The sequence below is a fragment of the Mus caroli genome, unplaced genomic scaffold (genome assembly GCF_978045245.1).
Source record: "Mus caroli unplaced genomic scaffold, Mus_caroli_1 scaffold_11, whole genome shotgun sequence".
Taxonomy (NCBI): Eukaryota; Metazoa; Chordata; class Mammalia; order Rodentia; family Muridae; genus Mus; species Mus caroli.
The window spans coordinates 18,109,974-18,126,366 of NW_028227266.1; the positions used below are offsets into that span (position 1 = coordinate 18,109,974).

A 16,393-nucleotide genomic window follows, 5' to 3' on the forward strand; every position below is an offset into this window, starting at 1 on the left:
TTTCTGGTCTTCACTTTCTGGAGTTGCCCACAGCCTCTTCCAGCTCCCCTTAACCTCTGTATTTAGGCTGGGTCTTAAAGGAGTCCATTTTATCTTAGTTTGAGGTACTCAGGGTCGCACATCCCTTTCAATGCTTTGATACAGGATTTAGAAACTCACGATGCCTCCTGGAACCAGGATTATCCCAGATTAAGGGATGTATTCCGCTGCGGTGGTGTCTGGTGGAAGGAAAGGAGTGCTCTCTGTTTGGCTTGGGAAGGACCCCTCCCCAACCTTTCAGGAGCTGTTGGAGAGGGGGCTTTCTGAAACGAATAAAGATCTGCAGATTTGGGGGTGTTTCCTGCCCATGGAACCGCAGGTGTGGTGGACATAAAAATCCTTACCCTCTGTGGCCCCTCCCCCTCGCGCTCAAACTCCTTAGTGGGTGGGAAGAGCTGGAGAGTCCCCTTTCTCTTCCCCCTCCTCTTCCTCAAGCTTGGCAATTCAGCACAGCAGCAGGAGCAGTCTATCCCAGCCTGGGCTCGCGCATGACGGACATACATCTGGAGGGTCTCCCATATACCCACACCTAGCAGCAAAGGGTCTGACCCCAGGCCAGAGAGGGCGGGGCTCTTCTCTCCAGCCCCTTTTCCTAGCAAGGTAAGTTTTGGATTGTCAGCTGTGTAGGGAAGTGGGTGGGGGCGCTGACTCCACGAAGGTAGGACATCTAGATCATGGATTTCCTCTAACTCTCCCAAGAAAGCAATAATCCACTCCACTCTTGGCTTGGTACGTTCCTGTAGGGTCTCCACATCACCTCATTCTGTGCTCTTTGTGTGTGTGTTCCCAACTAGGTTCCTGACACTGGCGCTGCCTAATGGCTGGGAACGGGGACCTCCGGTGACATCACCAAGCATTGCCAGCTGTGTCCAGCCCCTGGGGACTGGGAAAGACACTCAAACCGGAGTTACTTAGAGATGGTTCCCTCTCTTCAATCCCTGGTGGCCCACCTTCCCCCAGAGCAGAGTGCTAGGGTGTGTCCTGTTTCTTTGTAGTGCTGGTATCCTCTACAGTTTGGGGGCTGGGCTAAGGCTGGAGGCGGGAATCCTCACTGCAAACACCACTTAGCTGCAGTGAGATTTCAGAGATCCCAGCCATTTGTTGTGTGTTCCTGCGCTTCTATTTCTTCAGCTATTTAGAGGCTGAGAGTAAGGCAGGCCAGGAGCCAAGCATGCCTTTGCTCCAAAATCCACTTCTTTGTTTATTTCATTCCTGTCCCTAACTACCTACTGTAAACACCAGCCACTTTGGCCAGACCATAGTTGCAGCAAAGGAGACACACTTAGGTCCCTGTTTCTGCTTGGCCAGGGAGCAAGATCCATCTATAAACAAGTCTTTGTATATAAACTAGACCATTATAAGGAAAATTCTGCCAGCAATGGAGGTGCTGGCTGACTGACATCCCAGCACTTGGGAGATAGAGGCAGCAAGGAAGACTGAGAGCTCCAGGCTGACAATGGGGTTTGAGGCCAGCCTAGGCTTCAGGAGATCCAGTCTCAAAACCAAAGTCTTTCCTGGGATGGTAACCCTCACATTTAACCCCAGTACTCTAGAGGCAGAGGCAGACTGTTGTGAGTTCCAGGAAAGCCTTGGCAACAGGATGAGTTCTGGGATAGTCAGGGACACAGTGAGACCCTGTCTTTAAAGAAAAAAAAAATCCTGATTAAGTGAAAGGAAATTAAAATTCAGACTTGATTCAGATAATTAGACAACAGGAAAAAAGGGTTATCATGAACCAATTAGCTACTCTACCTGGCTTTTTTTGTTTTTGAGACAGGGTCACAAGTTCCCTAGGCTGATCTTAGACCCCTGACCCTCCTGCCTCTCTCCCCAAGTGCTAGGAAGACAGGTGCTAGCCACCCTGCCTTGCTGCTCTCTTACATAGGATTTGAATCATCATTCTTATAAAAATGAGTAAGTGGCTAAAAAGATGGCTTAGAGAGTAAAGGTGCTTACCACCAAGTCTGCAAATAGAAGATCCGCATGGTGGAAGAGAGAGCCGACCCCTGTCTTTGAGCTCCACACATACACTGCTATGCATGCCCGCCCTTCCTGTCCCCACATAAAGAAATAAATGGAACTGTTTTTTCTTTTTTGTTGTTGTTTTGGGTTTTGTTTATTTCTCTAAGACAGGGTTTCTCTGTGTACAGATCCTTGGCTATCCTGGAACTCACTTTGTAGACCAGGCTGGCCTCAAATTCACAAAAATCCACCTGTCTCTGCCTCCTGAGTGCTGGGATTAAAGGCATGCACCACCATATCCAGCTAAATGTAATTTTTTTTCAAGTGGAGAAAAAGAAGGTAGGAAAGAAAAAGTAGTGTGTGTCTAATCCCAGCACTCAGGCAGTCCCAACAGAAGGGCTGGAATTCCAGGCCGGTCTGGGCCCTGTGTGAGACGGCCTCTTAGTTGTACAAAGGAATGGTTATGGACAGTTAAGAAAGTAGCCTTACCTATAGAGACCCAACTGAGCCCAGGGCCTGGCCTGCTGGACTCGGGAGACAGGAGCTGGATCTTTGGTTCTAGGTCAGTGAGGGCTGCATCGAGAGACCTGTCACAAAACCAAAAGCAAACAAGTGACTCCATTTAAAAAGCTGGAGCCATGAGACAGATGAAAAGATGTTTCCAACTGGCTGCCCAGGGAGAGCAGCTATGGGAGGTGAATTTCTCTGCCAACACACAGGCTGTCTAATCCATACAAAGCTATTCTCCTACTGAACATGCATGCCGTAGAGAGTGGATTCTGATGTGGCCCTGGGTATTGAGGGACTGAACAAGGGTTTGTTCTCAGACCCCATTCCCTTTCTCTTTGCAGGGCTGGGAATGGAGCCCAGGTCTTTGGGGAGTCGAGTGCTGACACTGAGCATACCCACCCACTGGTTCTGACCTGGCCTTTCGTGCATATTCCTTTCCTTCACTAATATACTAATTATGCATAAGCATTAGTACAGGTTTTTTTTTTTCTTTTTTTTTTTTTTTTTCCCCGAGACAGGGTTTCAGCCAGGTATAGCCCTGGCTGTCCTGGAACTCACTTTGTAGACCAGGCTGGAAATCTGCCTGCCTCTGCCTCCCGAGTGCTGGACTTAAAGGCATGTGCCACCACGCCTGGCTTAATACAGGTTTTTTAAAAAAAGATTTATTTATTTATTTATTTATTTATTTATTTATTTATTTATTATATGTAAGTACACTGTAGCTCTGTCTTCAGACCCACCAGGAGAAGGCATCAGATCTCATTACGGATGGTTGTGAGCCATCATGTGGTTGCTGGGATTTGAGTTCATGGCCTTCAGAAGGGCAGTCAGTGTTCTTAACCGCTGATCCATCTCTCCAGCCCCATGGCAATTCTTTATTACCAATCAAAGCCAACTCGGGGCAGGGACCCTCATATCTGGAAGCTCAGCTTTAAGAGCCAAATTAAGACAAAGTATTAGGACCAGTTCTCAACATCTCACAAATGAGAAGACCTGAGTTTGATCCTGGTATTCCATGGTGGAAGCAGAAAGCTGCTGACTCCTGAAAGTTCTTCTGCAGCCTCTGCATGAGGGCAGTGGCACATGTGTCCACCTACACTCAGTTCACACACACACACACACACACACACACACACATTTAAAAAGTAGTTTAAATGTTAAGTTAGATAACATTAACAGGGTGAAGGGATCCAGGATTTAAAAGAACATAGAATACTTTGAGACACTTTCTAGGTGGTAAGAAAAGAATGTACAAAGGTCCTGAGGTCTGAATACTTTTTAAGTATTTAGGAATGGCAAGGAGACTAACAGAGCCAGCCTCTCTGAATGTTTTATGGCCTCTCAAGGACACCCTGTACCTCTCTCCCTGTGTAGCCCTGGCTGTCCTGGAACTCACGCTGTAGACCAGGTTAGTCTGGGACTCAGAGAACAGTCTGCCTCTGCCTCCCAAGTGCTGGGACTAACGGCATGTGCTGCAAAGCCCGGCCATAGCAATTACTATAATAAATAGGATGGCAGCTGGCATTTTGTGAGTGCCTAGACCATGTGTTCAGAGTTTCCCTTGCCTTATCTTTTTTATCCTCACATCAGCCTCAGCATATATGAGCTAAATAGTACCTTTATGTTACAGGTGAGAAAACTGAAGCCCAGAGAGGCCGGGTGATTTATCCAGGGTAACATCACCAGGACGTGGCAGAGGTAGGATTTGACTGCAGCCATGCTGTTATGATTATAGAATCTAGGTATCATACTTCAAGCTCTGTTCTCTATAGGGCTAAGCATAGCGGTGTGCATAGAGAGAGAAGGTGCCTTTCTTCCTTTTTTCTAGAACCCGAAGAACAGAAACCTATGCTAACAGACTCTCTTTCCTTCTAGAGCCTTCAAAACCCAGAGTGTATTACCAGACTCTCTTGCAGCTACACTCATTCTCTCCCTGCCCCCTTTAAAAAAAAAAGGCTTACTTATAGATAAGTACACTGTAGCTGTCTTCAGACACACCAGAAAAGGGCATCAGATCTCATTACAAATGTCTGTGAGCCACCATGTGGTTGCTGGGATTTGAGCTCAGGACCTTTGTAAGAGCAGTCAGAGCTCTTAATCGCTGAGCCATATCTCCAGCCCCTCTTCTTCCCTTCTTTCATTCCACAGCCTTTAAAAGAGTAGAGAGATGGCTCAGTTGATGCTCTTGTAGAGGACCCAGGTTCAATTACCAGCACTCACATGGCAGGTTACAGCCATCTGTAACTACCTGAAACTCCAGAGCATTTAACCATGATACATACAGACAAAACACCTATATACATAAAATATAAATAAGAAGTCTAATGTACCCACATGTGAATGCACCCCATACACAGGTTCATATACATGAAAACAGAACATCAGAGCCAGATGTGGTTGTGCAGGCCTTTAATCCTAGTACTCAAGAAGAAAAGACAGGTAGATCTCTGAGTTCAAAGCCAGTCTGGTCTACACAGTGAGTTCCAGGACAGTCACAACATTTCTTTCTCCCAGAGCCTATGAAACTGTAGTACCAGAGTCTCTTGCAGATACACTGCATTATTCCCTTGTCCCTTCCTTATTTTAGCATTCTTTACGTTTGTCTGTGGGAGCATAAAGAGAGGGTGCCATTGCCCCATACAATCAGAAGACATTCATATTCAGCTTTTCTACCTTACATTGTATTACCATCTCAGCCATTGCAATAAGACAAGAAAAAGAAGCTAGGAAGAATTAGTTTTGGTGTTCTGTAACATGGAGGGGGGTGACAGTGTCCAACCATGTCTAACTGGGCACAGTGACACATGACTGTGGTCTTAGATACTTAAACTAAGGCAGAAGAGCTTCATGATCCTAGGAGCTGGCAGCCAACAGGACAACATAGAATGTGCAATCTCAAAAAGTGGAAAGATTCAGGCTTGGCGGTTCACATCTGTCTCAGCACTTGGCAGACTGAGTGAGGAAGACTTTGAGTTTGAGGCCATCCTGGGCTATGTATCAGAATTCTCTCTCACACACACCACATCATATACCATATACAAAAGCAGGGAGCATCATATAGCTTAATAGCCGCATGCCTGTCTGCACTCATGAGACTCTGGCTTTGATCCTTAGCATCTCACTCACTTTCCACCCCAAGTCTTAGTCATTTGTGATAGACTGGAAATTATCTGAGTCCCATCACACAGAAATAACTTAGTAGGATGTGGTAGATATAGCTGTAATCAAACACATAAAAACTGGATGCACAGCCGGGCATGATGGCGCACACCTTTAATCCCAGCACTCGGGAGGCAGAGGCAGGTGGATTTCTGAGTTTCAGTCCAGCCTGGTCTACAAAGTGAGTTCCAGGACAGCCAGGGCTATACAGAGAAACCCTGTCTCGAAAAACCAAAACCAACCAAACAAACAAACAAAAAAAAGCTGGATGTACATGGGCTGGAGAGATGCCTCAGCGGTCAAGAGCACTGACTGTTCTTCCAGAGGTCATGAGTTCAAATCCCAGCAACCACATGGTGGCTCACAACCATCTGTAATGATATCTGATGCCCTCTTCTGGTGTATCTAAAGACAGCTACAGTGTACTCATATACATAAATAAATCTCAAACAAACAAACAAAAACTTGGAGGCTCACTAGTTGGTGCCAACACAACTTTAATTCCAGCACTCAAGAAGCAGAGGCAGGTGGGTTTCTGAGCTCCAGGCTAGCTTTGTCTACAGAGAGAGTTCCAGGACAGCTAGGGCTACACAGAGAAACACTGTCTATAAAACAAAACAAAACAAAACAAAACAAAACAAAACAAACAATCTGGAGGCAGAAGAATCAGGAATTCAAATTCAGCCTGGGCTTCATAGCAAGTTTGAAGTCAGCCTGCGCTATGGGAAACCCTGTCTGGGGGGTGGGGGGGGGGGATAAAATGTTCTTCCCTGTCTGAAGCTGATTCCTTTCTTTCTTTTCTTTTTCTTTCTTTTTTTTTTTCTGTTGTTGTGGGGTTCTTTTGTTGTTGTTTATCTTTTGTTTTTCAAGACAGGGTTTCTCTGTGTAGCCCTGGCTGTCCTGGAACTCACTCTGTAGACCAGGCTGGCCTTGAACTCAGAAATCTGCCTGTCTCTGCCTCCCAAGTGCTAGGATTAAAGGTGTGCACCACCACTGCCTTATTTTACTTTTGAAACCGTTTCTCTGTGTAGCCCTGGCTGTGCTGGGTGGGACACACTATGTAGATCAGGCTGGCCTCCAACTCAGAGATCTGTCTGCCTCTGGGGTATTAGGATTAAAGAAGTCCACCCCACACCCAGCCTAATTTTTGAAAGAGTCCCATACTGAACTGGAAGATCATAATTTCTTTCTTTCTTTCTTTTTTTTTTTTTTTTTTTTTTTTTTTTTGGTTTTTCGAGACAGGGTTTTTCTATATAGCCCTGGCTGTCCTGGAACTCACTTTGTAGATCAGGCTGGCCTCAAACTCAGAAATACGCCTGCCTCTGCCTCCCAAGTGCTGGGATTAAAGGCATGTGCCACCATGTCCTACCTCAGAATTTCTTTAGAATAGCTTGCCATTGTGCCCCAGGATCCTCATGCCCACCTCCCATTGTAGCATGGAGGGTTACAGGTGCACCCCTCCATCCAGCTTTTACATGGGTGCTAGGATCTGAACTCAGATCCCCAGGCTTACACAGCAAGCACATTTCCCTCAGCCCAGGCAGCTGATATGCCAATGTAGGCAGATATAGGTCAGAGATATAGGCAACATAGGCAGTAGTAGTAATAACAACAACAAAAATAACAAAACATCACTGCGGCCCTCCCTGCTGCTGAAAAATTAAAGCACTCTATAGAAGAACAGAAGTTTTAGTGGGCATGTCATTTTCCTTTGGGGCCCTTGAAGATGAGACAGCACTCAGTGGAGGATGGCATATACGAAGCAGAAACCCCCCTAGTGAATGCCTTTACTACTCAGAAGGCAGAAGCAAGTGGACCTGTGAATTGACGACCAGCCTGGTCTACATAGTGAGACCTTGGGGTTTTTGTTTGTTTGTGTCTTGTTTTTTGGGGTCTGGAGATGTACTTCAGATGGTAGAGCGCTTGCATAGCATACTGTGCAGGAAGCCCTAAACTAGACCTATTAGACGGGTTTAGTATTGCAAACTTGTAATCCCAGCACCGAAGTGAAGGAAGAGGGATAAGATATTCAAGGTCATAGGGAGGAAGTCTGAGGCTAGCCTGAGCTACATGACACACTGTCTGGAAAGAACTGAGGTTCAGAGAGGTAAAATCAAAGATCCATGGTCACCAACCCACATCTTCAGTGCCAGGGTGCGAAGGTTGTCAGCCGGTCTCTCCCTCCCCCGTCACCGCAAGCTGTGTCTGTGTCCCTGTCTGTCTGTTTCTATTTCCACCAGTCCCTGTCTGTCTCCGCGCCTCTGCCTTGTGCGTCCCCCATCTGTGCCCAGAAGCCGCCGTCTCTCTCTGAGCCGGCCCCCGCACACCGCAGCTATTTCGGGGATTTTGGGTGTAGCAGAAAGCCCGACAGCTCGAAGGAGCGCTTCCTCCGGCCCCCAGCTCGGACCACGCGCAGCACGCGGCCGGCTCCTCCGTGGGATTCCCGGACAGGGAAGTCCCAGCGTGGGGCCGCGAGGAACTAGCAGTGGGGCCACTGCGCCTCCAGAGGCCTGCCGCCGCACCTGCACCCTCTCTAGCGCGCGTGCGTCACCGGTCATCATGGTAACCAGAGGACGTCATCTCCGCAAGCTTTGCGTCAGCTGTTTGCTGACGTCCGCCGACGTCACACACACCTTTGGGAGAGATGAGCGAGCGATAGGTGAAGGGGCTGGGAAGGTTCCAGACTCAGTCTGCAGGGGGAGCCCGCGGGTTCTAACGGAAGGTGCCTCTGGCCCTCTACACAGGCAGGTGACCCTTGACCCGGGCTCTCTGGCCCTTGGGGAGCTGGGGACCCGCCAGAACCTGTTCACAAACCAGATCTAGGCCCCAGGGGCGGGGCGGAGGCAGGACCTGGGTTTGGGGCGGAGCTTAGGCAAGATGTTGACACACCCCTATAGTCAAGGTAGCTGTTTTCTGAGTGTGTACACTTGTGCCTCAGTTTACCCCTTTGATTTTACTTTCTCCCACTGCTTTCCATCCAGATTGACGAATTTTTAGCCCTAAGATAGTTGTGAGGGATCCTTTCTGTGGCTTTTCAGGGAGATAGTTTTGGCAGCAGGTGGAGGAAGATTGCCCTGGGTGAGATCTTGTGGGTCTCAGAGATAGGGGAAACTAAGGCAAAAGGAAAAACTCACTAGAAAATACGAGTGGATCACTTACAAAGGGTGATACTGGATACAGAGCTTTTTTTTTTTTTTTTTTTTTTTTTAAGGATTTATTTATTATATGTAAGTACACTGTAGCTGTCTTCAGACACTCCAGAAGAGGGCGCCAGATCTCGTTACTGATGGTTGTGAGCCACCATGTGGTTGCTGGGACTTGAACTCTGGACCTTTGGAAGAGCAGTCGGGTGCTCTTACCCACTGAGCCATCTCACCAGCCCCGGATACAGAGCTTTTGATCCCAGTGCTTGAGAGGAGAGGCAGGTGGTGCTCGCAAGACCAGCCAGTGCAACACAGCAAGACTGTGTAAAAGGAAGGAAAGAAAGAACATAGCGTGGGGAAAGATGACAAAGGAGGGCACAGCAGCACAGGTCTGTAAGGGTAGCATGCAGTAAGCTGAGGCAGGACCAAGAATTCCAGGCCAGCCTAGGCTACGTAAGTTCCCCTCCCACTGCAAATTACTATGGCCTAAAGGGACTCTTCCTCGCCTAAGTGTGGGAGGGCAGCCTCCATGGGAGGCTCAAAAACGAGAGGTCTGGATGTGCCCATTAGCTGCTCTCTGGGGTGCCTAAGTAGCTATATTCCTCCTGGCAGTTAGACCTGTAAGACAAGCCCCAATTCCACCATGTCCCCCCACAGAGGCCCCGAGAGACTCCAGAGTCCTGCGGTGCCAATATGCTTGGTGCCAACCTGCACCACCATCTCTCATCAAGCCCTGGTCCAGGCTGGGCCTAGCCTGAGCCCTCAGATCCCGGAGTCCCTGCAATGCCAAGGCCCAAGTACCGGCTGGTCCTGCCTCGGATATTCATCACCAGAACCTGTGCCAGCAGGTAGGCAGGAGGGCGATTAGACTGGGAGGTAAGCATGGAAGAATCAAGCTAACCAAAAGTCCCTCCAGGGTGCCCAGCCTTTTGTAAGTGTAGCTTCCTAGTCTGAAGCCTGCTGACTTATTTGTGGCAGCTTTTCTAGGAGCCCTGGCAGCCTCAGTTGCCTGATTCAGCAGGGGGCTGCAGGGATGAAAAGGGTTTGCACTCCTCCAGAGCCTTCAGGATGCCCACTAAATTCACAGGGTGGAAGGCTGGCCTTAGACCTGCGTGTGGTGCAGCTGCCTCAGTTTCCCTGCTGGCAATATTCTTGACCCCTCAGCTAACCAGGATTGGAGTAGCATCAAGGCTTGGGGTGTTTGAAAATAAGGCCAAGCCCTATCTGCTCTTTTTTTCCTTTAACTATGTTATTTGTTATGTTTGTTTGTTTGTTTACCTCATTATTTATTGTGTTCTGTGTTTTGGTCAAAGGACAAATATTAAGATTCGGTTTTCTCTTTCTACCATGTGGGGTCTGAGGACCTGCCTCAAGTGGTCAGGCTGGGCAGCACGCACCTTTACCGGCTGAGCCATGGCACCAGCCCACTACTTGTGCTTTCTAGCTATTCCTCATCTGAGTCCTCCCAGGGCATCCTAGCCCTGCCCCCACGTCTTGGCAAGCCCTCAGTTAGAGAGCCAAAGAGCTGAGCCGGCTCTGACTACCAGGCCACCCCTGCCCAGGCTCAGTTCCCAGGTCTCATCTTTGTAATGGCAATCCACAACCTATCCACAACCCCACCCACTCCTTTGGAGGGTCCTAGGGTCTCTGCTTAAGCCATGATACTTATTTCCAGATGAGAGGAAAGTCCCCCCTCCCACACTCCAGCCTCTATTTAGTTCAAGTCCAGCTTGATTCACCTCAGTCCTTGAGCCTTCAAATACCAGTCTTGGCCCAGAGCCTTTTACCTGTAGCCTGACCCTCCCCCATTCCACACCTCCAGGTTCACCGCCCTATGACTCTGTCCAGAGCTGGGGCCTATGGTTACAAGGTAACAGCTGGGCAACATGACACTCGCAAATCCTGTTTAGATGTTTGGGGGAAGGTTCCTGAGAAAAGTAGGGGAACAGATACAGTTCTGGCTTTGGGGAACACCTGGGGCTGTTGGTGGGGGGCCAGTTCTTATGCCGCGTTCCTTCACCCACGCTAGGAGTCCCCTCCAGCTAGAGAAAAGCGGTTGAGGAAGTTGGAAATTGGGAAAGGTTCAGTTGCCTGTGTGTTAATAAGAACGAGGGTGGGGGCAAGAATACAAGGCCTGTCCCCCAGACGACCAGGAGAGGTGATGTAGGGGGCGAGGGCGAGGGCCAAGGGACATTGCAGCGCCCGAGCAGCGATCTAGCCAGGGAGGGAAGTGGGAAACGAGGGCGCACAGCACTCCACCCCCCAACCCAGCAGCCATCGGGGCTCAGCCAGAGCCGGGAGGAGGGATGGCGACGCGCTCGGATTCCCACTCGCTCTTTGCTCGTTCGCTCGGCACGGCGCTGAGGGAGGCGGGAGCGTGAGTCACGGCAACTCCGGATTTAGGTGCCGGAAGGGGGGTTCTGAGGGCGGGGGACGCGGGGAAAAGGCTCCGATTGTTTACTCGCTTGAAAACGTCAGGGGTGGGTTTCACCCTCCAAGGCTCTCCTATCCCAGCTACCCCTCCCACCTGCCTCAGTTTACCTTTCGAAGAACAGCTTAAAGTCTTTAAAAATTAAAAGAAGAGGGGGCGGCGATTGGGCCAGCGGGATTCTCAGTGGGTAAGGGCGTTTGCCTCCAAGCCTATTTGAGTTCGATTCCCAAGGCCCACTAGGGAATCGTTAGGAGAGAACTGACTTCTGCAGAATGTCCTCTGACCTCTCCAAGGACTGAGGGTGCACAGCTGGACCAAATCTTGCTGCAGTAGTTGAGCATTTGGATAATGAAGTGGGAGACTCGAGTTCCCATACGCGCGCACACACACACACACACACACACACACACAAATAATGTAATAAAAAAAATTCTGAAAGATGAGGTAGCGATACCTATATATTAGTCACAGGGGGACCCAAAGGGACACACCCCCATACCTCCAGAGGCCTCCAGGCCGACCATACACCAACACGCGTCCTCAGTCACAGACAACTGAGGAAGAATCGCGTGCACAACTCGCACCAGCATCCTCCCATTATAATGACAATACAGCGCCGGAGTGCGTGGGAAGGTGTGCACAGTCCTGGGCCACCGGAACAGACCCCACGGGACGCTCCGCCCTCCCGACGGGCCGTACACGTGCGCGCGCCTTTTTACACCCCCGACAGCAGCAGCGGGAGCAGTCACCACGTGCGCGCACACACTTCCAGGCGTCATCGAAAACATAGACAACCCTCGGAAGGGGCCACGTGCGTTCACATCCCGCCAGGCGGTGGAGGAGCCACACGCTGTCATTGGTCCTGCGTGCAATACTGCTAGCTTGCAGACACCGCGTCTTGGTGGCACGAGGACCACTCCCGGAAAAGGGGACCTGGGATAAAGGGTGACAGGGGTTCTAAAGACGAGGATGAGGATACGTACGACAGCCCCTGACTCCGCCCTAGCCTTGATGGATGCGGCTGAGTGACACCCCGCCAACCAGTCGGATGTCTCCGTCCCGATGCCATTAACCCTTTAACTCTTCGGTCCCTGTGCGTGTTTGCTGCTCCAAAGGGCTCTTGGAGATTGGCGCGCGTTGGCGCCCCCTCCCCGGCGGGAATGGGTTGTGCGTGGGTGTGGAGGACCGCCACCCTCCTCTCCTTGGAGGAGGAGGGGGTGGTGCTGTGACAGTCGCCGGGCGGGCGGGGGGGGGCAGGGAGGGGCGGGCCGGGGCGGGGAGTCGAGGCTGGCGCCGGGTTCCGAGAGCGCAGCGGGCTCCAAGCGCCAGGAGGACACCGGCGCCGCCGCCGTCCGCGTTCTCCGTCCTTGGGCGCCATGGCCCCACTGAGGCCAGGAGCTCCTGTGGGTCCCCAAGCACCTCGGCCGTGGCGCCACTGAGCTCGGACAGGCCAGGGGACGTTTTGCCCCCGGGCGCCCCACAAGACAGAGCGGGAGCCATGGAGCCTCCGGCCGCCCCCTCGGAGAGGAGCCTGTCTCTCTCTCTTCCCGGGCCCCGAGAGGGCCAGGCCACCCTGAAGCCGCCCCCCCAGCACCTGTGGCGGCAGCCGAGGACCCCGATCCGCATCCAGCAGCGCGGCTACTCGGACAGTGCCGAGCGCTCAGAGCCAGAGCGCTCGCCGCACCGGCCCATAGAGCGCGCCGACGCCGTGGACACTGGCGACCGGCCAGGCCTGCGGACTACCCGCATGTCCTGGCCCTCGTCCTTCCACGGCACCGGTACCGGCGGAGGCAGCAGTAGGCGGTGAGAGTCCCCCGGCGCGCGGAGCGCACAAGCGCTCGAGGGGCGCCACGCGCAATGCTGGCCAAAGGGGGCGCTGTGGGGCGGATGGGGGTGTCAGCGTGACCCGCGTGGGTGGAGAGAGGGGGCGCCACTGCACCAGAAGCCCTTTAACTTATGGGAGACCCAGGGTAAAGTTGAGGGTCGGGGGGATTCATGCTGTTTTAGGGCTCTCTACAAGCTTAGCCAGTAATGGTACAGAGCAGCTGCTGGAATGGGAGTACCTCTTGGAGAGACTGACAGAGGCTGGACTAATTATGTGGGGTGTCCTAGGGAACATTCGATAAGGGGTGACTGAAGAACCACGCTGGATACTTCCCATGGGGTAGCACACTAGATACTTCTAGTGGGTGGAGAATTGGATCAGGGCAGCCCTACAGTAGCTGATGTTAGTCCAGGCTGTATTATGACTTGGAACAAGCCCTAGCCAGGCAGTTAGGGCTTCATGTCACCCCAAGGTGCCCCATGGACCTGTGCCAAGGGCATGTGAGGTCCCATCAAAGAAGAATTCCCACCTTTCTGAAGTGACAGATGAAGGTGTGTGGAGTAGCTGGGATTCCTGCCATGGTAGCCTCAGGGTGGGGGGGTCTTCGGTTGTGTGTGACAGGCTTGGGCTGCCTGCACTTGGGGCTCTGCCTGACTCTGCTATGAAAACAGTGATTGTGACAGTGGCATTGTGCTTCTGGGCTTCTGTAACTGTCCCAGGGTGACTATGTTGGTGTCTGTCACAGAGCTGTAACAGCATGGCTGTATCTGCACTCCACAGAGTGCAGTTGTGACATGATGACAATGATGGCTGGCTCAGCCATAGTGTCTGTGGTGGTGACAGAGTAACTGTGTCCTTGTGGGACATGGTTAATGTGGCATAGTGACTGTTTGCTTCAAGGACAGCAGATATATGACAGTTTCCATGTTCCAGGGGACACCTCCTTGCTGGCAGGATATGTTCCACAGACCCAGAGCTTTGGAGCTGTGATATGTGCCAACCTTCCCTGAGCTCCTGTGAGACAATGTGACGACTCTTGTGGTCAGCCGAGGCTGGCTTTGAACTCAGTGACAGTCTTGCTTTGGCTTCCTAAGTGCTGAGATGGCAGATGCGACCACTTTACCCAGCTCAGTAATGCTGTCACCTGCGTCTAGTGGCAGCTCTAACAGTCAGTACTCTGGCCAATAAGCCATGCATCATCTGCCCTGTGTACCCTAATTACTAGTGTCTTCTTGACATAGTCCCAGTGATTCCAGCTACTGTAAGTGGAGCCCTGGGGCTCTGACTGAGTTCACCAGGCCCCGGGGTGATTGACTTCCTACATTTACTCACAATTGCCTATTGCCTGAGTCCTAAAACAGGCCCCCTTAGACTATTACTGCAGTCTACCTACATCTTTCTGGGGACCCCCCCCCAGTTCCTACAGCACTCCAAGGACACCCCTTCCTTTAGTACTCCTCAGTCCCGGCAGCTTGAGTTCCTACCAGGAAGCAAGTGTCAGGCTCCTGAGATTCCCCCCAACCAGAGGGAACTAGGAGAGAGAAGCTGTTAAAAAAAAAAAAAAAAAAAAAAAAGCAAACCGCACATCAACAGGAAATGCCAAGCCTGAGACTTGGAGCCTCTGTGAGGGCGCAAGGGGTGGAGCTACAGAAATCAGGCCCTATTCCCTTTTAAGGCCCTGGGGACCTCTTGGACCCCTGGTGTCTGGTGACCAGGCTGAGTGGCAGTAATTACAAACCGGATGCCTTTTCCTTAATGGCTCTCTCCTGGGGCCTTTTCTGCTTTTCTCTACCCCTCCCCTTTACCTCTTTACCTCCCTCCTTGCCAGCAGCCTGTGAGGGATCCCTGTTGGACTGGTGAGGAAGACTGCAGATCAAAGAAGTAAAAAAATTCCTTTCCCCTATGTCAATCTCGGACAAGCGCCTCGGAGCTTCTGGTTTGGGTCTCCCTGGTACCCTTTGCAGGAGCATGCTCTAAACCGTGGCTTCCGGTTAGGCAATACAGGACAGGAATCGGTGTGAGAAGGGTTTTACGGAGATCCCTGTCGAGGCCTCTGGACTTAGAGGCAAACAGGATGCCACAGTGAAACCCGCTTGTCCTGTAGTGAGAAATCAAAAACAGGAATCCCAGCAGTCCCTGAGTCAGCTCCTGCGGCCCCTGCGGGAGCTGGTGGCCTGTGGAGGCCACAGCTGAGACAGTCAAGTGGTTTGTGGACAATGCCACAAGCATTGGCGTTGGTGCCAGTGTCCTGCACAGAAAGAGGAAGGGGACCAAGAACATACGCAGTTCAGCTTCTGCACACACAGGGGATCCCCGCCACTCTCTATTGTGGAGCCCAGGTAACTAGCTCAAAGAGGGGTGCAGCCACCCCACTAGGCTGATAGCACTCTACTCCCAGGGAAGGCACGTTTTAAATTTGAGGTGGCCTTTGCACTCAGTCCTCAGATCTGGCTCGGGGTGGGGGTGTACTTGAGATAGCGTTCCTGGCGCGGCCTATGGAGCTGAGTCACAGCCTCACTGTGATCTGTCAAAGACAGATGGAAGGCGAGGAAAGGCAGAGGCGAGGGGAGAGAGGGGGCACAGAGTTGGCCTCTTACCACTCATTGGACCTTCCCACTTTCTCTCCATCCAGAGGAGTGATTTCTGCTCGCCCTCCCACTCCCAGGGACGTACATACAACTGGGCTAGTGTCTCTTTTGTGGGAGATGTCTGATTCCACTGGGGTCCTCTGCCCTTGTGGTCCCTGCTGCACTCCTATAGGTCTGTCCCTGTGCTGGGAACTTGGCGCTGGGAGCGCCCTCTGCTGGACTGCGAGAAACGTGCAATCTTGGTTCTCATAATATTATTATTTCATGTTTATCGAATGCCTCGTGGCCGGCCAACTGCAAGCTGGGACAGGACCATGTCCCCTAACTCCACACTACTTAGGCCACTGTAGCAGAAACAGCCACATAGTGGACACTCCCGGAGAAACTTGAAAGAAAAGTTGGCCCAGGAACACAGTTCCCAGCCCTCCCCTGCTTCAGGCCTAGGTCCCAGCAACCTCCTGAAACACCACCTCTGGGGTACAGCTCAGGGCTGTGGACTTTTTTTTTTTTTTTTTTTTTTTTTTTTTTTTGAGACAGGTTCTCACTATATAGTGCTGGCTATCTTAGAACTTGCTATGTAGACCAAACTGGCCTGGAACTCTCAGAGACCATATAATGCCTCTGTCCTCTGGAGTTCTGGGAGTGAAGGCTTGTCCCATCTCACCTGACTTTTGTTTTCTTTTGCTTTTTGAGACAGCATCTCTAGGACATCTTGGCTGTCCTGGAGCTGGCTAGG

General features: G+C 51.3%; 1 protein-coding gene across 3 annotated transcripts in view; it reads left to right on the top strand.

Annotated features, from left to right (window-relative positions):
* Pde4a (phosphodiesterase 4A) overlaps nucleotides 1-16,393 on the top strand; it is a 61,914-nt gene that overhangs the window by 2,703 nt on the left and 42,818 nt on the right. The window contains exons 2-3 of one of the 3 annotated variants that reach the window (XM_021171448.3): nucleotides 4,142-4,209; nucleotides 9,471-9,661. In XM_021171448.3, coding sequence (XP_021027107.1) covers nucleotides 9,597-9,661 — 65 coding nt within the window. In that variant the 5' untranslated portion in view covers nucleotides 4,142-4,209; nucleotides 9,471-9,596. Of the gene's footprint in view, nucleotides 1-4,141; nucleotides 4,210-9,464; nucleotides 9,662-12,544; nucleotides 13,048-16,393 lie in introns of those variants that run through there. The other 2 variants (XM_085844459.1, XM_029481683.2) reach the window with 2 other exon arrangements.